Source organism: Ovis aries, chromosome 4 (assembly GCF_016772045.2).
Source record: "Ovis aries strain OAR_USU_Benz2616 breed Rambouillet chromosome 4, ARS-UI_Ramb_v3.0, whole genome shotgun sequence".
Taxonomy (NCBI): domain Eukaryota; kingdom Metazoa; phylum Chordata; class Mammalia; order Artiodactyla; family Bovidae; genus Ovis; species Ovis aries.
Genome location: NC_056057.1, coordinates 51,152,080 through 51,179,221, shown reverse-complemented (window position 1 = coordinate 51,179,221; position 27,142 = coordinate 51,152,080). Strand labels below are relative to the sequence as shown.

The following is a 27,142-nucleotide window of genomic DNA, read 5'->3' as shown; positions in this document are numbered from 1 at the left end:
TCTGCAAAACTGAAAATACTTACTGTCTGACCCCATATAAACAACAGTTTGCTACCCCTCAGACAAATCATCAAATCTTTCCTATCCAGTCGACAGCAAGATCTATAGAGCAATTTTTAAAATTCAGTTAACCGTATCGTTCACTTCCAAAAAATAGCTGCAAGATTATTGTTTAACAGAAGCAAAAAGTTATATTTGAGATGTGTTTTTAAAATAATTATTTATAATATCAAAAACGGTCTCTTCAACAGCAAATAAACAGTCCAAACCCTCTCAGGGAAGAATTTCCTTTTTGCTTTGTATCACACAAGCAAGCAGTTACTTGACTCTTCTTTTAGAAACCAGCACTTATAATATTTTTTGATTATTAAAGTTGCTTATCTTGGAATATTTGGAAAATACAGAAAAGTATGACAAAAATTTAAATTATATATATTTCCCCCATCACAGAAAGCTTCTATTAACATTCTGGTGCAACCTACCTTCTTTCTCTGCATTTATAAATAGGGAGAGAAAAACAAACTATATTACAAAATAGTGACCATATAAATATTTCTTTGTATTGATATAAATGAATATTTACAACCAATTCTCTTCTACTGGGTACCTAAGAAATTTCCAATTTTTCACTCCTGTAATAATTCATCCTATAATAAAAATCTCTGATTATTTTCCTTAGGAAAGGTAGATACCATTTTTTTTCTCTTTTCCCTGATCAACTCAGTGTATGGTAGTCTAATCTTCACAATGCATTATGAGCTCCTACAGGTCAAGTTATAAAATATGTTAATAGACAAGCAAATGTAAGGCAAAAAAAGTCTACAATTACTATCATCAGAGAAGAGTTCCAGTCATTGTGCAATGTTATTTGCCCTTTAGCTGTGAACTGGAGTCTGATGATACATTTGAGATGATAAATATACTTACAACACTGAAGAGAAAAACAGGTTCACATTTATCTCTAAATGGCTGGAGAGTCATAATACTGTCAGCTTCTGCCTAAAAAATATTATTTCATATAATGATAAAGGACACCATGTTCAAGTCATTTGATGTACTATATTCAAAAAATGCAGAGATACATAAAAGTTTTTATGTTTACTACATTTCTTGAGTATGTTATAGTTGTATTTAGAATCAAGTTACACATTCTGGCAATTCAGACCCTATCTCATTTGGCTCCAACCTTCCTTCCCACTCTTCATCCTTATAGTTCCCAGCCTGCAGCTAAACTCATCTCCTCATAGACTGCTGGGTTTTTCATATACCTGGGCTTTTCCCCTTGTTACCTGCTCCTTCCTTCCCTTCCTTTTCCAACCCAGTTCGAGTGTCCTTCCTCCAAGAACTCTGCTTTGCTCCCCCTTCTGCTGCAAATCATCTTCCCTCCACGTAACGCTTCATCGCCCTTCTCCAGGGCACCAACAGTCCCTTTCAATACTGCGCTGCTGCTGTACGAACCTAGTTCATGCCCTCTGTTAGAAAGCGAACTGCATGCACAGGGAATCATACACACCCTTGCATGGCACGCCCCACCTTATCAGTCAGAGCTGCCTAAATGCTTTTTGAATAAACTGGCTGTCAGATTTAAAAGCCTTTGATTTTAAAGTTTTCTCACAAATTTCAAGTTGTCTTAAATTGATTATCAACAACTATGTATTCAATAATAGTGTTCCTGCAAATTAATGTAACATGCCTTGGGCCAGCCATCAGGATGTATGTTATAGGATCTTCTATATGAGAGTTGCATTTTGGAACATAGAGTGATTGTTTCCAAACTGGGTTTCTAGAGGTTCCTCAACCATGGCCAAGGATAGTGAGGTGCGAGCCAAGGCAGGGTCCCTCGGCCCTATGTCAGCCAGAGGGGCTATGTTGTAATCATTTTTTTCTAACACATTGGATTCCACATCACTTTCTTTCTTTCCCTTTCTTTCCTTCCTTCTTTCTCTATTTTTCTCTTTTCAAAAAAGTAGGCTTCACTGCTTTCAATCAATGGACAAGAGTTTGGGTGAACTCCGGGAGTTGGTGATGGACAGGGAGGCGTGGCATGCTGCAATTCATGGGGTCGCAAAGAGTCGGACATGACTGAGCGACTGAACTGAACTGAACTGAATACATAATATTAAAGGACGGTAGTCAAAGATTACATTTAAAAGTAGTCTAGCCATCATTGTTGCAATTTATATTATAGTTAAGTCTAGCAAATAAAGCATATAATTAAAAACTATAATATATAAAAACTAAAAACTATAATACATGACATTTACTGAATTTTTATATGTATAGGCACAATGTTAGTACAAGTCTTCAAGTCTTTTAAAAGACCACATAATGGAAAAAATTTTATACTGACCATGCAATTTAGGGTGGTTTCAATAGGTAATTAACCTCATAGGTTTTAGTTTCGGATTCAAGTTTACAAGTTTAAAAGGAGTCCAGCAGAGGTCGCCCCTCCATTGCTCCCAGTGGAGGTTCGGAAGCTGTTATATATAATTTTTTTTTTTTAATAAGCAGGTCATAGAAGAAAAATAGCATCAGTCTAAGTGAATGTACTATTGTTGGTTGTGCTCAAACAGAAGAGAAGCCATTTAGACACACTGCACACATTCTTGTGGTTGTTAAATTAAACAAAAGAACAATATGAACATATTTGGGATATATTTTAGAAAGTTTACTAGCACTCCCTGGTGGAATAGATATAGTGGTGAAACTGATTCATGTGAGGCAGGTTGAGGAATTCTGGCTGGCTGGGGGACTGCTGGGAGGACACAGTCAGAAGGCTCTGGGTGGGAGGAGGTGCTGTGAAGACCTGCGTCCTCACATAGCCCTGTGCTGTGCTGAAACGGTAGCCCAAAAAACCACATGAGCCAACCCTCCTGGACCCACCCCTCAGCCTCCACCACACTGCCCAACCCACACACATACCCCAGGTCTGCTCCTACTCAGGCTCCGTGAACAAGGAGGGATTTAATGACTCCAGACCACCTAGGAACACAGCATCAAATTACACTTTCCTCTCGCCTTGCTTTCTATGCACCAGTTTCCTTCCAGGTAGCCAGACAAGCGAGCAGGGGTTCTGCCTTGCTGTCTCTCCCCATTGGCCCCAGTTTCCTTTTCGACCTGGAGTTTCTTCATGATCTCTAGACCATGAACTTGCACTCCTATTACTTCCAGACAGATTGCCATGAGTCACGAGAATTTTCTGACCCTTGATTCTCCAAGATCCATTTCCCAGCTATTAGCTCTTTCTGTTATTGTCTTATAACTGCTTATACCAACCCACCATCTATTGAATATGGCAGTTCCCTTTAGGCCTCATTCTCTGTCCTCTGAAATTAGTTTTCCTCCCTGTTGTTGTTTAGTTGCTAAGCCGTGTCTGACTCTTTGCAACATCATGATTTCCCCATCCTTCACTGTCTCCTGGAGTTTGCTCAAACTCATGTCCATTGCGTCAGTGATGCCATCCAACCATCTCATCCTCTGCTGCCCCCTGCTCTTTTTGCCTTCCATCTTTCCCAGCATTAGGGTCTTTTCCAATGAGTCGGGTCTTCACATCAGATGGTCAAAGTAAAGTCAAATCTAGAATCAGAATTCAGTTCTACTCAGGTGGCCTGACTCTTCAGAGTTAAGGCTGTAATATAATGCTGCCCTTTAAAAACTTATATGGCCTTTATTTTAAGAGACAAAGTCAATCTCTTGACAAAAATGAGTTATTGATTGTATATAACCACCTACTCTCTCTTTTTTTAAAACTTTTCTTTCTGTTTTCTCTTTGTTGGGTCTTCAGGCTTTTTTTTTTTTTTTCCTTCTTTGCAGCCCACCTTCCTTAAGAGAAAAAATAATAAAAGATGAGTTTCTAAGCTTTAGACTGTTTATTTGTAACCTTGAACTAAGAAAAAGAAGCCCTATAAACAATGTGTCAGCAGAAGAGGATGGACAAATGTAAGTTAAGGTCAGTAAGCAAATTCATCATAAGCTTGGGGTTGGAAGAGTCAGGAAGGCCTGTATACATGAGAACATGCAGTAGATTGAGGCTTCATATTTGTATCAGGGATTATGAGTTTTAGGGTTAAGAAGTAAAAATACATGAGTTATCAATGGCACCCCACTCCAGTACTCTTGCCTGGAAAATCCCATGGACAGAGGATCCTGGTAGGCTGCAGTCCATAGGGTCGCTAAGAGTCGGACATGGACTTCACTTTCACTTTTCACTTTCATGCATTGGAGAAGGAAATGGCAACCCACTCCAGTGTTCTTGCCTGGAGAATCCCAGGGACGGCAGAGCCCGATGGGCTGCCGTCTATGGGGTCGCAAAGAGTCGGACATGACTGAAGCGACTTAGCAGCACCAGCAGCATCTGCTTTTGCATTTTAGGACTAGCTGGTCTGGACATGTTTCTGTCCAATAGAAACAGAAAATGAGTCACATACATACTTTCAAATCCTCCAGTGGCCACATTTAAAAACTAAAAAGAAACAGGTGAAAATAATCTAATGATATATTTCACTTAGTTCAATATATCCTCAAATGATGATTCTAACATGTAATGGATGTAAAAAATTATTAATGAAGTATTTCACATTCTTTTTTTATTCTTGTATTTTATACTTAGGATGCATCTCAATTTGTGAGCCAAATTCTAATCATAAATAACTAACTTCTAATTAGATTTAATACATTTAAAGAGGTAGAGTCACATATCTAACATTAACTGGGTAAATGGCCAGAGTCCTACCCTAAGCTTTCTTGTAAATGCCATTTGCAATCCTTATTCTGAACACACACCATATGCTCTGGTGAAAATAAATATGGCAATAAACAGATACCCATTTTAATGTTTTTCTAACATTCAAAACCATGGTAAATGACCTTCGCTTTATAGGAATGGGACAAAAATCACATTTGCTCTCAGATCTAGTGGAATTAAATATACAGTAAATTACCAAGTAAACACTGTCCATTTTGAAAAGTTGACAGACTGCTTAAATTAAGACAATCCTCAACATTTAAAGTAATCAAATAGTAGTTTAGTGGAAATCCTTACTACAGCAAAATGCAGAAGTTCATCTTCGTTCAGCTCATTTTTCAGTTTTCTGAATAAGGTTTGCATTGCTTTGCAAGGTCCACACCAGGCTTGGTAAACATCAATCACTAGAAGACGATAATATTCGTGAACGAACAGAGGCAAAGAGTCTCAAATAGCAGCTTCTCCCAATTCTTAGGGCAGAGAAAAGAGCAGGTTTTTACTCTGGGAAGTGGGGAGTGGTACTCAGTGTTGGAGGGGCCACAAGATGCCCGGAGCCTAACTCCGGATGGTAAACACCTAGGAAGCCTAGTACCTGTTAGGCCTTTGTTCTGCATCATCTCATCCCACAGGCTTTGATTATTGATGACCGCCTGCAAAAAGGAAGGGGCTGTCAAAAGTCTTCAAGGGCCAATGCTATAAGTAAAGAATTGTTGATTGTCATGCCTACCTGTAACTGGATTTCTCGCTTTTTGCTTGCCATTTATCCACTGTCACTCGAAAGAGGGAAGAAAAATAGAAAACATGTGAAAGGAAATTTAAATAATATTGTTTATTCATTCAAGCAGCATCTTAAGTACTGCAGAAATTTTCCCTCAGCAGTATTGGATTGTGTACTTTCCCCTCTTCTGGAGAGAGAGGAGTCGTGGTCTCTGAAGAGCTCTTCAGGCTGGGCTATGTGCTAAATGCTTGTAGCAGCCATACTATCTTACCCTCCCAATAATTCTGAAGCAAAGTAAGTCATAAAAGAAGAAGACTCACAGATATAGAGATCAAACTACTGGTTACCAGTGGGGAGAGAGAGATGGAGGGACAACATATGGATAATGAGTAAGAGGTACAAACTACTGGGTGTAAGGTAGGTTCAAGGACTTATTGTACAACACAGGAAATACAGCCAGTATTTTGTAATCACTGTAAATAGTAACCTTTAAAAATTGTATAAAAATTTGAACATTTTTCTAAAGGTGCTCTATAAGGTGGGCAATCAGTTGTATGTTTTGCAAAACTATGGCCAGCTCCATAATGAACTCTCTGTCCTTCATTTTATATTTCCTGGCACTGAATTCCCATAAAGCAGTAGCTTCTAAGAAAAAGAAGTCAGAACTGTTAGGAGATACAGGTTCTTACACAGAGTTTTGTTTGTTTTCCCTGGAGGATTATAGAGTGTCTGTCTGTGTGCCACGTGTTAACTGTCCATGAACATGAACATGAATCTTCCTTGGGTTCCTTTCCAAGGAGATTTAATTTTTAGAGCAAGGCCACCAGTGTGTTCTGGGGCACAGCATAAACTTTGTGCAGATGTTAAATCAGTGAGGCCTAAACATCCTGCTCCCTGGTGTCAAGGTTGTTTACACATGGGTCCAACTGCGTGTGTCACTGGACACTAGTGTGAACAAAGGAGTGACCACAAACAAGATTGCATCCGGCAAAGGGAATTCTCTCACGAGCGTTGCGCAAAACAGACCCTTGTCCAGCTGCTAGATTCTGACCTTTCAAGAACAGGAACTCAAAATCCCCTAGGGCATCAATCCCTTACCGAGGCCTGCGTTTTCGCGGGGTAAGTTCAGCCAAGCGCAAGTCGCTGGGGTGCGCAGCAGGCCTGGGTGGTGGCCGGACTTCCGTGGAGCCGATGCTGATGCTGGTGCTGGTCCCGAGGATAAGGATGAATGCCAGGATGGTTCGGGCAGCGGAAGAACGCCAACGTTTCCCTCCACCCGTCCCCCTGCCCGCGAGCCCCGTCCCAGCCACCCACGGACCGAAATCCCAGCACGCAGACCTGGGCGGCAGTTACAGAGCAGTTGGCTCCCAAGTTCGTCCACTTGGTGCTGCCTTCTTGCGTCTGGGTACTTGCAGCGTCTCCTTTCCTCCTCCGAAATGCGTTGCTCAGTGCAGATTCCATCATCTCGTGCACTTGACGCCGGCCACGGCTGCTCACCAAGGGCAGTGTGAACCCTATGCGCCTCTGGTTGGAAAGGCGGGCTCCCCAAAGTCCAGACCAGCCAATCCTCCAGATTTCCTTGTGCCTACCTCCCTTCTTCATCTTTAAGAAGTCGTTTAGAAAGCACTTTAGACTTACAAGAAAAGTGCAAAATGAAGACCCAGAGCTTCTATACCTCTCCCCTTACCTTATCTTTCACAATCATATAATTATTGAAGCCAGGAGGCTAAAGGTTGATACAATATTAGCTACACTACAGACCTCATCAGGTCCTTTCCATTTTCCCAAGAATGTCCTTTTCCTGGCCTGGGATTCAGTCCTGAGTCCCACATTTCATTTACCTCTCCTTGCTCTTCTCTCATCTAGAACCATTCTTCTAGACTCTTTATCTTGTAAAGCCTTGGTGGGTGTGAGTATGTGTGTGTTATTTCATTATGTCATTTGCAGAATTTATATTAGGAAATTTTTAAAGTAACAAAAAAATAATACTCTCATGCCATATGAATTTGATCACTAAAGTTACTTTAACTGCCTTTTCAGCTTGCTCTTTTTTCTCTTATTCTTAGGATTCAAATACACCAAATACATTGGGTCAGCTCACTATTTTTCATGATGATTTTTTGCTGTTGTTGTTTTTTTGATGTCTATGACTTTTTCTGTGAGTTAGTTTTTAACAAGGATTGCCTTTTAAAAACTATTATTTTATTCAAGTATAGTTGATTTACAATGTTGTATTAATTTCTGCTGCACAGCTAAGTGACTTGGTTATACATATGCTTGTATTCTTTTTCATGATGGTTTATCCCAGGATATTGAATATAGTTCACTGTACTATACAGTAGTACCTTTCTGTTTATCTATTCTGTATAAAATACTGTGCATCTTGCAGGGATTGCTTTTAGTCTGAGCGTCTGTGACATGGTTTCCCTGGTGGCTCACATGGTAAAGAATCTCTTGCAATGCAGGAGACCTGGGTTTGATCCCTGGGTTGTGAAGATCCTTTAGAGAAGGGAGTGACTACCCACTCCAGTATTCTTGCCTGGAGAATTCCATGACCCTGGAGGGCTACACAGTCCATGGGGTTACAGAGTCAGATACCACTGAGCGACTGACTCTTGCACTTTTTTTCACTTTCGGTGACAGGACTGCAGAAGCATGGCTACACAATGTCCCATGCGCCTTTGCATGGTCCATCATTATCTATAGCACCAGACAGGTTGTATGTTAATCTCTCAAATTAGATTTCCTACTTCCCACAGCAGAAAACCCGAATCTGTATCTATGATTAGCATAATTCTGGGACCTGAACTTCTCATCAGTGAGTTTTTAATCCACATAGAATTCCAATGGTTGGCAAGCACCTCCTGCCACTAGTCCAATTGGAGGAGAAATGTTTATAGTCCCACTTCAGAAATGGGATAGCCCATCTGTATTTCTAGCAGTATACAAGTAGTTTCAGCCAACTGTGAATCATAGCCTCTCAGCCCCAGAGTGTGTGGACTGGCAGGGATGTAGAGGTCAGAATCCCAGCCCCATCTGTGAAAGTTGGTTCTCCATTCTAATACTCCTATGAAGCCTTTCTGGTCCAGTAATGCTCACCCCATGATTTCAATTTCCTGTGGTGCTTCTCTCTCCTAAATATTTCTTTCTCTTAGTTTTCAGCTGCATTTAAAATTGTTGTACTAAAAATCTGAGTTATTTTATTCAGTATTTCCACATATTTAGACCTAAACTGGGCATCTTTGTGCAGCAGTTCTGTCAACCACATTGACTGGATCTTAGCCTGCTGATTTTTCATCACGACTTCCTCTGTGATTATTGCTTCCCTTATCACTTTATGATTCTTCACTTGGCTTAAAAATCCATACAATATTGTAAGGTAATTAGCCTCCAATTAAAATAAATAAATTTATATTTTTAAAAAATCCAACATTCCTCAAGTTTTCTTTAGTGTCCTACAGTAGGTAATCTTAGAGCTGGTGCTTCTGAGGCTTCCTTAGCGCCTGCCTCTCCAGGGGTCTGACTTCCTTTTCCCATTGCCCCATGATGTGTTCTTTCTCATCACCCCTCCTCAGTGGGAGACTTGTTCTATTTTGATACGGTGAGTGGCTGCTTGGCTTGGGAAGTATTCTGCACCCACTTTTATGGGGGATGGGGGCTGAATTCTCTGGTAATATCTATACTTAGCGTACAAGTCATGTGTATAACTTCCAGTCTATTCCCTGTTTTTAGCAAGTTTCACATGGGTCACTCCATTCCTTTGAGGTGGCATCTTTCTCACTAGCTTTTCAGTTGTCTGATTTTCTGGAGAAGGACAAATTCAACTCTGACTGCCAACATTCCCTACACGGGTCCATCCTGATTCCGATGATGCAACCTGGGAACACGCCTTCCACCATGAATTGCCCCATTCACAGTGTGCTTGGGTTCGGGGTTTGTTTGTTTGTTTTTGTTTTGTGTGTGTGTGCGGGGTTGGCAGCGCCATGACAGCGTGCAGAATTTCTCAGACCAGGGATCAGACCCGTCCCTGCTTCAGGGAAGCACAGAGTCTTAAACACCGGACCACTAGGGAACTTCCTGTAGCTTTTTTTTATAACGTATGTCACTATTTCTTGATTTTAGGCCAGCAGTCAACCTAATTTCCGGAGTCCATTTCACAAGCTTTACTGTTTTTATCCCAGTTCTTCTCATAAGTTACCCCCAGGAAGCCATCTGGTAAACCTCTGGGGAACCCAAGTTTTCCTTTGGACTCACGTTGACAACAGCATAGGTACCAGAACTTTCCTCTTTAGGAACCTCCTCCTCTGTTGACAGCTGTTGAGATGGATCCAAGCCAATTTACTGACAATCTAACCCTGGTGAAGCAGCAGTGATTGAAAATATATAATACTCCTAAAACACCAGACGGTGAAGCGCAGGGACAATACATACTCTTGATATATATCCTTGATAGGGTAAGGTCATATCAGAAATTCTCTTGCAAGTAATTCTGCTCATCTACTTGGTCCACTGTGGGAATAAGGAGCCTGCCTACAAAGGTCCATTGCATCTCTTAACCCTATAGTTGCTTCCTGTACTCCAACCCATATGCAGAATCTGAGGATCTTTTTTTTTTTAATGAAATTTGTGTTGTTAACCTGAAAAGATGCTAATGTGCAGCACCCACAGGAAGCATTTAGCAAGTGCCACAAATGTTCATGCACATGTTTCAATATCTTCACATATGCTTTTACTATTTAAGGGAAAACATCACTACTACAAAAAAAGTTTCAATCTATTCTCAAATGATCACATTTACCAGAGTTTAAGACATGCATGGCAATAGGTGAAATTGAGTTTTTAAATATCGTTCCTACTAATTGCACAAAGCTTGAATGTTGAGGTTTGGAAACATAAACTTGAAAAGCTTTTGATTTGGGTCTTTTTAGTAGAGACTGCAAGGACAAAGTGCACTCTGAAACTGTTATTTAAAAGAAAATATATTTATATTTGATTAAAGGAGAGTGTAAGTTAGAAATGTCAAAAAGTCTCTGAGAGGTTTTACTCCTGAAGGATCTAGTACTTTGTTTTTCTTCTAGAGTGTATTTGACATTATCTTTCAAGTTTCATTCAATTTTCATTTCAATTCAATTGAAAGACAAAATCTTTCAAGTTTCATTCGAAATGCTTTTTCCTACATTGACCTGCCACTTTGTTTGTTTTGGTCCTCACACAACACTATCTGTAGCATTCCATTCTTTTCTTGGCTCATAGGTTTATTAGTATCTTACTGATTCACTTCTAGTTTCTCTGTATCTCTGAATATATAGGAAGGCCCATAGGAGAGGAACTGGGTTGTAAAACTGCCAAATTTTTTTCACTTTGCTCTCTTCTTGTGGTTATCTCTGGCACCTGGCAACATCACTTGCACAAAAACACTCAAAAATTAGTTGGCAAATTAGTGCATTTGGAAATAGCAGACATTCTTGACACATTTGCAAACTGCTTGATGAGGATTCCTATTTTTGAATTTTAAACAAAATCCCTATTTTTAAATTTAAGCACTCTGGTCCAGGTCATTAGATGATAAAATAAATACTGTAGGGATTTACTTTAAGTTTATCACTTGAGCTAGAAATAGAAACAAACTAGTCTATCTAGGAGAAATTTATGTACATTTTTGTTAATTTTCCCTATCTCCTTCAGATCAAACATTTTAGATTCTGAATGCCAATTTAAATGTCATTCAAATAATAATACTCTCTTTTCACACTAAATAAAAAATTAAGGTTCTGGAATAATTAAAACATGTAGTATGATAAACCCTAAAGATAAAGAAATAAATATCGTTTAGTTTCTTCTCTGCTCTCACTATCTGACACCAAGGCTTATAATGCTAGACGAAAGGTGTTGTGATAGAGATCTATGTAAGATAACAGGGGGGTTGCTTAAATAGGAGTTCATAACTCATTCTGGAAATAGGGAAGGGTCACCACGAGATCTGGTCCATTCCTTTGGAAAAGACAAGTAATACAGTAAGTCCCCTACAAGTTCTGTTCCAAGACCATGTTCTTAAGTCTAATTTGTTCAGAAATCCAACAAAATTAGCCAACTAATACCATCAGCTATATAGTACTGTACTGTAATGAGTTTACAATGCTTTCACACAAATAATACACCAGAAACAAACACAAAAAATTAAAACAATTTTTTTCATCTTATATTCAGTACCTTGAAAAGTACAGTTGTGCAGGACAGCAGTTGGCATAAAGGGGCTGGCACCAAGTGAGCAGGCAAGAAGAGTTACTGACTGGAGCGGGGAGAGGAGGTGGAAGATGTAGAACCAAAGGATCATCAGCAATAGGAGATGGAGGGTAAGTTGCAACATGTGAACACAGGTTCGCATCTTTGAAAGTTCCCAACAGGAAGGTTCATATGTAGGGGACTTACCGTAGTTAATTACTCCCTCCACTCACCGTGAAGGACTGGAGGCAAGAGCAGAAGGTATGGCAAAGCTCAGCAAGGACCACAGAGTGAGGCCATTGGGATGAAGGGGGTACGAGGAAGGAAGGTGACTACAAGGTGGAGAAAACAGAATGTGCCAAGTCATAGAGGATGAAAGAGTCAGACACGGAGAGTTCAGAAAAGCCATCTGTGGCTGGAGCACAGAGGTCCCATACGAACAAGATTAAGTGTGGGCTTCATATGAAAACAGCGTCAATGTTCTCAAGGCTCAAAGTGGGAGGATTTAAAATTGACAGTCGACATAAAAAGATTTCAATTCTAGGAAAACCACCGTGACATCAGCCTGGTAATAGAAGCAAATATGATTGGTGGAGGGCGATGAAACAGGAGGTAATAGATAGAAGACTATTTTAGCCACCCAGGAGAGCTGGGCTAAAGACCTCAATGAAGGCAGAGACTAGAGGTACAGGATAAAAGAGACAGGTTTGTGGAATACTTGGGGCTGTTATCAGTGAGACTTGGAGACCGACTCTTTGTCAAGGTGAGCAAGTGGGAGAAAATAGATAAATAAGTTTCAGGTTTGAGTGAGTGAATGATGTTTTTCACATGAATGAGAGATACAAACGGAGGATCAGACCTGGAGGGAAAAATGTGAGTTCAGGTTTTAGGATGACAAGGTGGAAAGAGAAGACTCATTACCACTATTGACAGTCAAATCCCCAGAAAACAAGTAATTCTGCAAAAGCCCTTGTGCATGATCGTGTTAAGTTTGAGTAATCACACCCTCTGACTCAGCCTTGCTCTGTGTGACTGGTAGTTTGTGACTAAATAAGGTTATTACGCTAAGGCTTTTTCTAGAGCCTTTCCTGGTGGTCCAGTGGTTGAGACTTTGCCTTCCAATGCAGAGGGCACAGGGTTTGATCCCTGGTTGGAAAGTGAAGATCCCATATGCCTCAGGGCCAAAAAACAAAAACATAAAACAGAAACAAATATTGTAACAAATTCAATAAAGACTTTTTAAAATGGTCCACATCAAAAAAAAAAAAAACTTAAAAAAAAAAAAAGCCTTTTTCTAGCTAATTTGTGCTCTTCCTTCCACCCAACACACACGTTTTCTATGAAATCCCCATGAAGCAATATTAGATACGGTAGTCTTTGTGATCTTAGGCAAGTTTCTTAACCTCTCTGTAGTCTTTGTTGTTGTTTAGTTGCTAAGCCACATCCAACTCTCTGCAACCCAGTGGACTGTTGCCCACCAGGCTCCTCTGTCCATAGGATGTTCCAGGCAAGAATACTGGAGTGGGTTGCCATTTCCTTCTCCAGGGGACCTTCCTGACCCAGGGATCAAAACCGAGCCTCCTTCTTTGGCAGGTGGATACTTTACTGCTGAGCCACCCAGGGAAGCCACTCTGTAGTCTTTACTGGAGCTAATAACAGAGCCTATTCAATGACTGCTGGGTGGAGTCAATGGTTTAAAAGATATAAAATGCTTAAAACCATCTCCAGCTAATGGCGAGTATTCAATTATTGTTTTCTTTTGTTGTGCAAAGATATAACTCTAAAATATTTTGATTAGCCCACCTGTGTGGAAGTCCTGTCTACCTAAAACTTGCAAAACCAACTTTTCACAAAAATGCCTATCTAGTTAAGAATCGAATGGAGATGGTAGAGAAAGAAAGCAGGGGAAACGGGAGTGGGCATGGAGAAGGGAGAATTACATGACTAAAATGTTTTCAGATGATCAATGCTGATATCCTTTTACACAAATGAGTCAGTGATTAATCAATAAAAGAAAGAAGTAAAAATCTGATTACAACCTCTGTAAGTAGGTCATCTTCATGCATGTGTGCTAAGTCACTTCAGTCGTGTCCAACTCTGTGTGACCCTATGGACTGTAGCCCACCAGGCTTATCTGTCCATGAGATTCTCCAGGCAAGAATACTGGAGTGGGATCTTCCTGACCCAGGGATTGAACCCACATCTCAGGCAGACGAGTTCTTTACCACTGGTGCTGCTGCTGCTGCTACTAAGTTGCTTCAGTCGTGTCCAACTCTGTGCGACCCCATAGATGGAAGCCCACCAGGCTCCCCCATCCCTGGGATTCTCCAGGCAAGAACACTGGAGTGGGTTGCCATTTCCTTCTCCAATGCATCTTTACCACTAGCACCATGATATTATCTGAGACAGATTGCTGAGCCCATAGATAAGAAAAAAGATCATGAATAGTTGTGACATGTTGTTATATATTAAATTCCTGTGGTTCTGGCCAAGATGGAGTGATGGAAACCAGATTAAACATACTACAATAACAACAATAACAAACTGACAAGATATGTGTAACAATGGTTTTCAAGACATTGGATGAACATCAGGTAAAGAAGGGCAGTGATCAGTGAGAAACAGGAAATAAAGGAGATGAACCCTCTGATTGCTTTAAATCACTGCCTTGTAAGTTTCTAGTGTGCCACATAGGGAGGAGAACCCAGGTGGAACCAGACACAGTCCCTGGGTTAAGGAGGCTGAGCTGAGAATGCAGGCAATGAGAATTTTTAGGGAGAGGTAACAGAAAAGAGAGAGCAAAGCAGAGAGAGAACTCCAGACACTTATATAACCACCTTCTCCTTGAATGTTCAGCTGAGTACTGATCTGTCTAGGGAAGGAAGAATGAATATTAGAGGATCAGTGGGAATTGTGCCCATTGTTCACGTAGAGTTGGGAATAGTACATGTTCCCACCAGGCATATTGAAGAATTTAATAATTTATGGGACACTAGGTATAGAACTCAGCAAGTTCTTGCTCGAATAATGTGGAATAAATAATCCTAGATGTCATATTGCTCTGGATCTGCCTCAGATCTTAAAAACAACACCTTAATGAGGAACAAACTGCCTCCCAGAAGAAAGTTCAAGAATACTTACAAAAATACAAAAACATCTAACATCTAACCAAGTGAAATTACAATGAATTCTAGTAGAGGGTAGGAAATAATAAGATTTACAGTGGATATAAATAAAAAACAGGGAAAATCAACATAACCGAAAGTTGATTCTTCAAAATGATAGTAAAAATTAATGTTTAGCTAGACCAACAAAGAAAATAGGGGAGAAACACAAATATACAAAATCAGATATAAGAGTGAGAAAATTACTACCAAGCTTGAAGAAATAACTAAGGATTTTAAGAGAATACCATGAAAACTGGATAACTTAGGTTAAATGTGTAAATTCCTACCAACATAATCTTACATAAAATGATTCAAGGTGAAAGGGAAAATCTCAACAGATCTATAAGTAGAGAAATGAAATCACTAATCAAAGACCCTGCAAAGAAAAAGAATCCAGGATCAGATGACTTCAAAACTGAGTTCCAGCAAACATATAGAGAAGATTTAATCCCAATCTTTCTCCAACTCTTCCAGAAAATAGAAGAGGTATACTTCCAAACTCATTTAATGAGGCTAGAAATACCCTGAAACTAAAGCTCTAAGTAAGAAGACAGTGGAGGAAAAGAACTGTCAGCCTAGAATCCCATGCCCAACAAAAGTGTATTTTAAAAGAGAGATGAAATAGAAACTTCTAAAAAAATACCAATATATATGTTAGAACTCCCTTTCTGTGGTCCACAACCAATCATTTTCCTGTTAATTCTTCTTAATTTTTGAAAAAATTTTCATGTAATTGTTTGCTTTTACTGATCCTGACTGCCAGATTCTTTATCATGTTCTAAACAAATTCTCTTTTATGAAGTTTTCAGTATGAGCTTCATCTCTGAAATTTTTATGTTGCTTATTCTTTGAAATGTGTCAGCCTATATTTTATCATCTTTTGGACATTTTTTTTAAAATCACATCTTACCATCAAATTTGAGCTCTGTTTTTTTGCTTCTGTTTTAGGAGCAATGACTTCAATAAAGAATATTTTTGAAAGTAGGGGTTTGCCAACATTTTTGTCCATGATTCTCTATCCAGAAAAGCTTACTTGTATTAATCACCTCAACAATCTCCCTTGCCTTCTGGTGAATTCAGCAAATAGAGAACATCACCAAAACATTGGAGGGGTGGAGAAGGATAAAGTGATGGTATGTATTTCACTGGTTTGTTTTCTACAGCTTTGCCATGGGATGATTGATTTATTGGCCTAAGGTCATAGCTTCTTTCAAAGCAGCTCACTCCACAGTTGGGCTTCCCTTGTGGGAAAGATTGAGGGCAGGAGGAGAAGGGGATGACAGAGGATGAGATGGTTGGATGGCATCACCGACTCAGACTTGGGTTTGGGTGGACTCCAGGAGTTGGTGAGGACAGGGAGGCCTGGCGTGCTGCGGTTCATGGAGCTACAGAGTGAGCGACTGAACTGATCTGTGGCTCAGCTGGTAAGGAAGCCTCCTGCAACGCAGGAGACCTGGGTTGGATCCCTGGATTGGAAAGATCCCCTGGAGAAGGAAAAGGCTACCGACTCCAGTATTCTGGCCTGGAGAATTCCATGGACTGTATAGGCCATGGGGTCGCAAAGAGCCAGACACAACTGAGCAACTACTCCACAATACTCCTGTTTCCACCTTTTGGTCACCAGTACCCCTGTTTGTCATTTTGGGCGTAAGGATAGTGACAGCACTACTATTACTAGCCTTGGAGTGCCATTGTTTTGGATTTCCCTGCATTGTATACACTTCTTTATAACTAGTCTCTCATCATTGTGTTATCCTTGAATTAGCCTAATTTGTGTGGGACTTCATTTCCTGGTGGGAACTTGACGACAGGAAATGAATATTTGATCAGCTCACAGTACTTTGTCCAACTGATATCCCCTTTGTAAGCCTGAAGCACTAAAGGTTCTGGATTTAGTATAAACAAAGTGGGTAGACAGTTTATCTTTGTTTTAGCTCCTTACAAATGAAGGAGTTAATAGTAACCTTTTATGCATAGAGTTTTATTGAAGATGTATTTGCTCTAAAGTGGCAAAGTAACTGCTTGAGAGAAAAAGAAAATTACTGGTAAATCAGCTAATCTGAAGATGTATCCTTGATCTGGTTAATATCTGAGATCTAGAGTACTCTTGATCTTAGTAGTTTTCACTCTGAAATATCAATATTTATCATCATCCAGATTGAGAGAGACCAGCACAAACCTCCATCTGACCAGATTTATGAGGTCATTGGTTTATTACCTGTTGGGTAAGCAGCTTCCACCTTGGGCTCATAGGACAGATGATCACTACTTGAGGACCAAATTTGCAATTCCCAGATCTCACAATATCCAACCTATAGGGTCTGATTTCACACTTTTCTAACTTCAAGACCAGTTTAATTTTCAAGGCAGGCTTAAATATACGCAATCAAATAAGACCCATTCCTTTGGTCTGAAGTGTGGAGCATATAAGGGATAATTACACACAAACATACTTATAAGCAGAGAAGGCAATGGCACCCCACTCCAGTACTCTTGCCTGGAAAATCCAATGGACGGAGGAGCCTCACAGGCTGCAGTCCTGGGGTCACTAAGAGTCGGACATGACTGAGCTACTTCACTTTCACTTTTCGCTTTCATGCATTGAAGAAGGAAATGGCAACCCACTCCAGTGTTCTTGCCTGGAGAACCCCAGGGACGGGGGAGCCTGGTGGGCTGCCGTCTATGGGGTCACACAGAGTCAGACACGACTGAAGTGACTTAGCAGCAGCAGCAGCAGCATACTTATAAGGCAATTTGACAAGGGCAAAAATAGATGGTCTGTACAAATACATTTGTTAGGTATCTGATGGTAATAACATATGCTTTTCTATATTATCTTGATAGTTATATTTCATTAAGATAATTTCACTAAAGAAAAAATGTTCTTATCCCTAAGAGAAAAACATTTTTACAGGGAATATTGTCATTACTTGAATAGTCTTCAGGAACAGTGAATTTCAGATTATTTTGATCTTATATCTTTATCAGTAAAAAAAAAAATTGTATATATCCTCATTAAGTAATATTTATACATAGTGTACACCCATACATTGCTGATAAGTTCCTTTATGAATATCAGTACAATAAACTATATTTTAATATAAAATAAATAGAAATAAATTTCTACTACTACTCTTTTTACATTCCACTAAATTATTATTGTACCCACTCCCACTCTGAAGACTACTGTTCAAAAGTAAATGCATTTTTAAAAAAAAGATTGTTCCCATATAACAGGTTTATGATATTGACCTTACAGTATGGTAAACTTTAGGTACTGTACAATTTCTGTCTGGCTCAGGGGGTACAATTTTCCCTGCTTTTCCAGTAATCTACTTGACTTTCTGTCTGATAGACCCAGTAGAAAATCACAAGGAAATGAAAATTCAGAAGCCAGTTTCAAGATGCATGTACGTTTATAATTCTTGGTGAACTTTTTTCATTTCTCTCCAAAATCCAGAAAGAGTGGGAAGGATTTTTGATAAGAGGGTAATGGAGCCAAGTCAGAACTTCCTGCCAGATTTTTCAGTGCCCTGGCATGAAGTTGTCTTGGCCAAGACTAAAGCCTCTGGCCAATTTACTAGAGAGGGAAGAAGTGGTAAGCCCTTTCTATGGAGTAAAATTATAAGCAAAGCAAAGTGTAAGGACCTATCGATGTCTGTGTTTGATAAGTAGAATCTGAGTTGGTTGTCTTGGTTGTTTTATTGAGTTTAACTGACACTGACTGATCTTGTATAACACTACCTGGTTATATATGGTGTCTTAAAGAAGCTTCGGAATAGTCCCACAGCCTCAGAGGCATGGCTCTAATACAGTCCGCCAGCATGCCTAGACTAAGTCCAGTTGTTTTCCACCTTTTGCTATTTCTTTTCCTGCTTTATAGCTGCATGTCTGGAAAGGGAGATCTGGGGGGTAATCTCAGCTTCCTGACTCTCTGTTATATCTTAATCAGAATCAAACCACAACAATGCCCCATCAATTCCGAAAGAATTTCCTCTGGGTCTCTTGACTTTCTGAGCTAATTCTTTCCTCCAAATATGGTAAAATATCAGTAATTTTCAAGATAGAGCCATCGCCAAGTTGACCATAAGTTGAATAAGTTAAGGCTTCTGTAGAGTCTTTATCTCTGGGTTCTCTGGACCTTGAAGAACATTCTAGGATCAAAGCTCAGTGAGACTAAATGCAAAGAGACTACATTGAAAAAGCCAATAGCTGTGTATAGTGAAAGTAAATATTACAAGAAAAAAAGACATAGGGGTTGAGTCTGGATGGTTGGGATCAACTTGTGTAGAGTTAAGGCAATTGAACATATTCAATTAGTGAAGAACTAGTAACAGTTTGCTGAGAAGATGGAAAAAAAATCAAGCCTCATTACCTTTTTGTGAAAAAATCATTTTGGTGATGATTAAGAACAAGAATTTGAAAATTTCGAAATTGTGGAAGCAGCTACTCAATGGAAACTGTTTTATCATAACAGTGAGAAACTGATCACAAAGCAAGCAACATAGGCGTATTTAATGGATACCACCACCTACAAAACACAGCATATCCAGGCAACAGGCTGTAGTTAAAGCAACAAAAATTTCATTATAAAGAACTAACTCAGAATTTTCTGTCTCTGAGTAATGTTGAATGAAGTGTATCCGGAAGGCATGATGGGGTATAAAACAAACCACTATTATGAGGAGGAAGAAGAAGCTCTTGATTTGAGCTCTGTACTCTTGATGGGTCCACATGTCTGGCCAAAGAACTTTTACCAGTTGAACAATGACCCACATCTGTATCAGAAAGAGGATCACAACTGTTGTCATCATAATGACAATCATGGAGTAGTTCAAGATAATAAACTCCTCACGTTTGAGGTCTTTGTAGAACTCAAAACATTGTTGTTCTGAGTAACTTGGATTGGTGCCATACTGTAAAAAAAATATTGGCAAAAAAATGGCACTGCCCACCATCCAAATAATAATGCTTAAAACCACCACATGGTACTTTTGGAACTGAGTTTGGAGTTTCTTAAAATACATGAGCAATCGACTTATGATGATGGCCACATAGAAAACAAAGGTGAAATACATATGACCATATATTATGCTGCTAACCAATCGGCAGGTGAAGGATCCAAACTCCCAGACAACTAAGACATAATAGCTGAGGCGGAAGGGAAGGCTGAACAGGAGGATGGAGTGAAGCACGATGATGTTGAGAACAATCGTGGCGACAATTGATTGGCTGTTCCTTTTGAGCATCATATAAGACATCGCAATGGCCCCTGCAGCACCTCCCAGCAAAACCACACTGTACAGTGATAGGAGAATTATCCTGCAGCGCCTGTCACAGCGACTCAGCTCTGTGTTTGAAGCGTTTGACAGGGTGGTCACGTTGATCAGCTCCATCTTTCACCACAAAATGCTTAGGAGGCCATATGTCCTTAAATTAAAAGTTTTACAAAATTAGAATGGATATATTAAAAAGGCACAGCAACTGCCCGTGAACTGAGTACCCAATAAATATTGTCAGAGACTCATCTTCATTACTCAAAAATACTGAAAAGACAGAGAGTGAAACAAAAGGACAAAAATAAGATTGAATATAAAACTTGTCATTGGGCAGTCAGGCATTCTGTTCACAGATGTGTCTAAATTCACATACCAGCACAGGGCTGAGCATAAGACGTATTATTCTCTGGCATAAAATTTAAGGAAGGGCTAGAGACTCAGTCATCAAAATAAGTAACAGTCTAATGCAATATTTTTTAGAAACAAAACTAATGCAAAAAAATCATGATGAACAAAATTAAGTTTAAATGATGGTAAGGTCCATATGTACCCAGCAAACATCCATATCAGATCTATAATATAAAGGCCATCCTTCCTATTGTTGGGAAATCCAGTTTGAGATACTGTAGAGATCATGTAAGTCACATGAAATTGTTGTAAGAAGATCTATCAGACACTTGAAAATATTTTCTGTGAACAGCTTTGAGGAAGAAGTGGCCTATAAGATACATATTACCATCACTCTTTTCTTCTTCCAAACTCTGAAACTTTCCTGGATTGGTGTGCTACATTTGGTAAAAAGTTGGGGTTTGAGGGTAAGTTCTGTTTAGCTTTCATTTCAGTTTTTCAGGTACTGGATTCATAAGGGGCAGTGATCGTATAGCAGAAAGACAAGAATGCTTGGCAATGTGCTTTGCCATACTTGAGTGCCACTCGATAATTTGTTCACTGTTAGAGCATGCACAAGTCATCTGGCCTCATGGAACTCTAGCTATGAAATACAGAAGATCACACTGCCTACAATAGCTCAGTTGGTAAAGAATCCGCCTGCAGTGCAGGAGACCCCAGTTCCATTCCTGGGTTGGGAAGATCAGCTGGAGAAGGAATAGGCTACCCACTCCAGTATTCTTGGGCTTCCCTTGTGGCTCAGCTGGTAAAGAATTCGCCTGCAATGCAGGACACCTGGGTTCTATCTGTAGGTTGGAAAGATCCCTTGGAGAAGGGAAAGGCTACAGAGAATTCCATGGACTGTATAGTTCATGGGGTTGCAAAGAGTTAGACAAGACTAAGCGACTTTCACTTCACATATTGCCTACATCACTGTAAAATTAAATGAGTCAGTGTGTTTGAGACAACTTTATATTAAAAAAAAAAAAAAGAGCTACACAAAGTAATGATCCTTAAGGTGAAACAGCAAAGACAAAAAAGACATTATTTACTTTTCTTCTCCTTACTCTACATAGGGGCAGATACACAGTTATGTTACATAAAATTGTTGTTGTGTTATTAAGTACATAATAAATATTTGACAATTAAAAAAAACTTTCTCAGATCTTTGATTAGATCATATGAGACCCAGGCTTCAACAAGTCAAACTTTCCCATCTGGAATGATCTGTGTCCATTTTCCTCATGTCTCTGCTCTCCATGTGGCCAGAAGAAGTTTGAGCATATGTTTCTGAGAGAGAAGTTATTCCACAGTGAATACCTTAATATCCTAGGATTTTTCTTCTGCTACCATGGAATCTTCTTAGAACAATTAAATCTTTGTTTATGAAAAAATTTCCATTGGCCCTGTCAGGTTGACTACCCTCAAATAAGATTTTATTGTAACTTAGAAATATAATTATATTTTGCATAACAATCTAAATTTTATATGCTGAAATATGCATTCTAGATGAGTACATATACATAAAGCACATAATGCTTATAACTTTTTGTGTGAAACAAAATAGTTTTATGTGACTTATGAAAAACAAATACAAAACTACTAAAATTTTAAAGTGTCGGTAGTCCTGCTGTCTAAGGAGACAAGATGAAAGTTTGAAATAACTTTAAAGCAAGGAAAACTTAAATAATCTATCAAGTCCAACCAATTTAAGTGGTTTTTTTACGCTTAACACAGAAGTTGCCTCTTCAATCGCAAATATGGGAGTGAGATCTAGTTTGTAAGAATGTTATGAGAAGTAAGAAAGATTCCATGTGTAAAGAGCCAACAAATTCCCTGACATGGACTTGGTCTTAAAAGTCTCAATGCTACTTTTGCTTCTACAGTGTATACAAAGATATATCATAAACATAAAGTTCCACCCTTTTGAAGTTATCTCTCAGAATCACCCTATAAATATTCAAATGCATTGGGATAAATTTTTAGCAAAGAGACGAGTTGGATCATCCCCTTTCCTTTATATCAGGACCTTACCCTTAGGACCGCCAACCCCAGGAAATTTCTAAGTATTTCTTTGCTTGTAAAAACCAAGCACTGAGATTTCTAGCTCTGTTTCACATGCAGAAACCATTAAATAACCACCCAAACTACTTACTTGTTCTTTTCCTCTTATGATTTTCTGCTGGTGGAAGACTCAAGACAACCTGGTCATTTGTTGGTGATCTACATCAGAGCAGGTAATAAGAATCGTTTTCTAGAATCAAGTCTTCACTAACAATAGTCAAGAGAAGTCAGGGGATGAGTAATGAACTGGTGAAGAGCTCAAGCTTTAGACTGAGAACTTCCGAAGTTACACAGTCAGATGGAGGGTCCAGATAAAGCATCTGGGCCACCAACGGATGTTTATCTCTAAAGCTAGTGGTGAGACAGACTCAAATCATTCTTCTTAACTTAGGACTTTCATTTTCACTATCCATTATGTCTTTGCAGTTATTTTTCTTATTAGCATGAAAATTTTAGAGCTTTTTTTCAAGCCCAGTGCTGTTCCTTATTGCACTTATTATACCCAACATGTTTCATATTCAGTACAAGAATGATGGAGAGGAGTCTTCCTATGAGACTTTCATATTCTCAGCAGTAAGCTCAAAATATTTATCTCTCTAGTGTTCAATTTCCAAAGACTCCCTTCCCTCAATAACTGCCATTTGGAGATATGACTCCTTTGGAGCTTGACCATCTGATGATGTAACTTCCACAAGAGGGCTCGTTTTGTTTTTCTCAAAAGTCTTAAATATTCTTCCATCAGTCTTCTTACTTCCTGTTCTAATTACATAGTCATCTTTAGCTGTCTTAAGGTCTCAAAGCGTAATTTTAAGGAAATTGGGTTTAGTACCCCGAAAGATGAAAGAAACCAACATGCCTTCAATACTCACAGGCAAATGCAGCCCCAAATCATATTACTAATGTTCAGCTACAGGTATTTAAAAGGCCCCAAACTCTATAACCTTTAACGCAAACTCATTATGACCTACATTTCAGTAACAACTGATAACATTTTCATTTACTTTGGAAAGAATGAATATCATCACCACCTACGCCATCTGCTAGATGATCACCCAACAGTGTTTGTAGCCACAGATATAAAACAATAGAATCTAAACATAATAGAGTCATGCACTTGATTATTTCAAGAAAAACAGTAAAAGATGAGATTTCCAGCTCTTACAGTCAAAAGCAGATCTGTACCAATTCAACTCAGAAAGATTTCTCATGGAGTCAACTTTTCAATCCATTTTAAACATCTCTTCTTAAATCATATTATTTTGAAAATAGAAAATCTGGATTGTGAGCCTAGACTTTCACATTCTATCTGGCAGGTCTCATTTTTCAGATAAAATGTGTTTCTTGGAATCTTCAAGATAAAGTATGTTCCCATAGAAACTATGCTATATTTAGGATTTGCTTCTCTGACGAAGGACTAACTAGGAAATGTCAGTTGTGACCAACAGTGGAGCCTCAAAATGTCAGCTATAATTCAAAACAATGGCCAGCACACAGATTAATTGTTCACACTGACAGCATAAGGAATTCAAAGTATTAAAAAGTGTATATATTGTAGTTAAAACACAGCTAGAAGAATGAATGTGTTTAGTATATTTTTCTCACTATACTCAGAATTCAGCTCTTTTCATTCAGGTGTGCCAAGATTTTTAAGAAAAATAACAAAACCTTAGTTTGAGAGCTTAGAAATTCCCCAGTTCAGAACAATACAATCCTCTTCTTTTTTTAGGTTTATAATTTAATCATAAGTATGATTTATTGCAGTAGAGTTGTTTACAGTTTTGTGTTAGATTCACGTGTATAGCCCAGTGATCAGTTGTACATATACATATATCTATTCTTTTTCAGATTCTTTTCCCAAATAAAATAGGTTAATGCAGAATACTGAGTAGAGTTCCTTGTGCTATACAGTAGGTCCTTGTTGATTATCTATTTTGTATATACCTGTAGTTGTGTGTATATGTTAATCCTAAACTCCTAATTTATCCCTCACCACCCACATTTCCCCTTTGTAAACTTAAGGTTGCTTTCTGCTTTTGTTTTTTAAATAAGTTCATTTGTGTCATCTTTTCTTAGATTCCACATATACTGATATCATATGATGTTTCTCTCTCTCTGTCTGACTTCCTTCACTTAGTATGATAGTCTCTAGGTCCATCCATGTTGCTGCGAACGGCCTTACTTCACTCTTTTTTTGTCTGGGTAAAGTTGAATTACAGGGTTGTGTTAGTTTCAGGTGCATCTGTGAATCTGCCCAGAGTGCTTTTCTCACTTTCACACATCAGGCTGCCTCTGGTCATTCAGTTCTCAGTGCTAATGTTAACCACCTCTGAGAAGCCCTCTCTGACTGCCGCAGTGTTAGGCAACTGCTCAGGGAACACACCACACTGCCCCAGTTGAAGCTTTTACATATGATTTTCCACAAGGTGTTTTAATTGCTTAATTGTTCATTGTGGGTCTATTGCCTGCCTTCTGGTCTACTGAGATAAGCTGCCTGGAACATACCTAAGGATATGCTGTGTCCTTAACTTTTGGACTCTAAATCAAATAGGGCACCCTGCTTGGCATTTCAAAGTCTCAGTCAGTGGCTTAGACATGTAAGCGAGGTTTGAGAATTATCAGCTGCTGATTGATTTACCGCTTTCCTGAGCTAGATTTCACTGACCCTAACTGTACTATCATTGTCACTTCCCAGTGCCCAGACCAGTGTGCAGCACATACTTGTTGAATGAGTTCAGTATTTGTTGAATAAATGCATAAATGTATATGATTTTCTAAAAGTGACTGTGAAATGATCCTTCTTTTGGAGATAATGACTTAATCATTTTAACTTCATTCTTGCAGGTTTTCAAAGATGAGTGTAAGAGCTGCTGCTGCTGCTGCTAAGTCACTTCAGTCACGTCTGACTCTGTGCGACCCCACAGATGGCAGCCCACCAGGCTCCCCCGTCCTTGGGATTCTCCAGGCAAGAACACTGGAGTGGGTTGCCATTTCCTTCTCCAATGCATGAAAGTGAAAAGTGAAAGTGAAGTCCCTTAGTCGTGTCCAACTCTTAGCGACCCCATGGACTGCAGCCCACCAGGCTCCTCCGTCCACGGGATTTTCCAACTGACCTAAAAGAGGCTCTAACAAATCCAAATACTTCATTTTACAGAAGGAACTGAGGCAGCCCAAGTAGAGGCCACACAGGCACCCTGCCTCTGAGACTTCCAGCCCACCCTCGTTTATGACCTTCCCCATCACCCAAAGTGACCGTCTCCCAAGCCACTACATCTGGAAGCTTCACTATATTCCAAAGAGTCTTGTCTCTTTTTTAGGAAATTGAGTCTCTTTAACTCTTGGGATATCCCAGAGCATGGAGACATTCAACAGAAAATGAGAAAACATTTGTTCAATGTAAACTTTTTCTCCAATCTTTTTAGCTTCAGATCTTTAAACGCTTTGCATGAGTCTTCTCATAAGCCTTGGGTAGTGACCTGATTTCACAGTCAAGCTGGTTACCTGTTTGGAGAATGTGGTTTAATTTTTTTTCTCTTCTGTATTCTACTCCTTTATGAAAGGAAGATAATCCTCAGAACAAAGGAAAGGAAGTAGTGGTTTTACTAACACATGATACCCCCTCAAGAGAAGGATCAGATGTAGCTCAGGTCAATAGATTAAACTCAGTTGCTTTCTGAAATGAAAGACTTATCTTAGTATTTTGACATCCAGTGGGACTTCAATCAAGACATGATTAATGAAGTATTTAATTAATGTATTGAGAAGGATTTTGTAAAAGTTCACAGAAGGAAACTTCTTCAGGTATATTAGTAGCCACAGATGTACTGGGATATAAACAGGTGTCCATCACTATAGTGCTTCGAAATTAAACTTTCTAAGCAATGTTTCTCAAATGTTACTGTGCTTATGAATGACCTGGTGATCTTGTTAAGATGCAAATTCCACTTCAGTGGATCTGGGGTGGGGCCTGAGATTTTGCATTTCTAACTGGTACCTAGGTGAGGCGCAACCTGCTGGTCCCACAGACCATGCACCATGCACCATCCTTTATGTTGTGAGACTCTACACTATCCTGTCCAATATGGTAGCCATTCTTCACATTGTGGCCATTTCAATTAAGTTAAAACAATTCACTTCCTCAGTCATAAGTCGAATGCTCAATTACAGAAAGTTCTGTTGAATACACTTACTAAGGAAAACATAGTGCATTAAATAGTTCCTATTCCTTCCGATCTCACCTCCTTTCTTTTCTAATTGTAGGTTGCCAGCTTTTATGTGGAGAATAACAAGCATTGGTTAGATAAGCAGGTGTGCTTGAAGCTGGGGGAGGTGGGGCAGAGGAGAACCAGGAAGAAGAGTTGTTGAGGAATCCAAAGAATAAAAGGATTTCAAGAAAGGTAAAGGTCAACAGGAACAAATATTGCCATGAGAACAAATAAGCTAAGGGTTGAAAATTGCCCATTGAGAGGTACCACTTCACACCAGTCAGAATGGCTGCGATCCAAAAGTCTGCAAGCAATAAATGCTGGAGAGGGTGTGGAGAAAAGGAACCCTCTTACACTGT

General features: G+C 39.2%; 2 protein-coding genes across 2 annotated transcripts in view; both read right to left on the bottom strand.

Moving 5' to 3' along the window:
• Window positions 1-18,576, bottom strand: part of NME8 (NME/NM23 family member 8) — a 55,050-nt gene extending 36,474 nt beyond the window's left edge. The window contains exons 1-4 of the mRNA XM_060414720.1: window positions 5,472-18,576; window positions 5,337-5,394; window positions 5,042-5,148; window positions 928-999 (exon numbers count right to left, since the gene is read on the bottom strand). Of these exons, the coding sequence (XP_060270703.1) occupies window positions 928-999; window positions 5,042-5,148; window positions 5,337-5,394; window positions 5,472-5,504 (270 nt within the window). The 5' untranslated portion in view covers window positions 5,505-18,576. The remainder of the gene's footprint in view (window positions 1-927; window positions 1,000-5,041; window positions 5,149-5,336; window positions 5,395-5,471) is intronic.
• Window positions 18,577-19,339: 763 nt separating this feature from the next.
• LOC101106767 (probable G-protein coupled receptor 141) lies at window positions 19,340-22,853 on the bottom strand. The gene is made up of 2 exons (XM_012176740.4): window positions 22,673-22,853; window positions 19,340-20,281 (listed from the first exon to the last, which is right to left on the bottom strand). Exon 2 carries the CDS (start codon window positions 20,245-20,247, stop codon window positions 19,366-19,368), a length of 882 nt encoding a protein of 293 aa, XP_012032130.1. The 5' UTR covers window positions 20,248-20,281; window positions 22,673-22,853; the 3' UTR covers window positions 19,340-19,365.
• Between the last annotated feature and the right edge of the window lie 4,289 nt (window positions 22,854-27,142).

Bases quoted from the DNA above. Each gene is read 5' to 3' on its own strand.
- LOC101106767 (XM_012176740.4), bottom strand. From the start codon at position 20,247: ATGGAGCTGATCAACGTGACCACCCTGTCAAACGCTTCAAACACAGAG.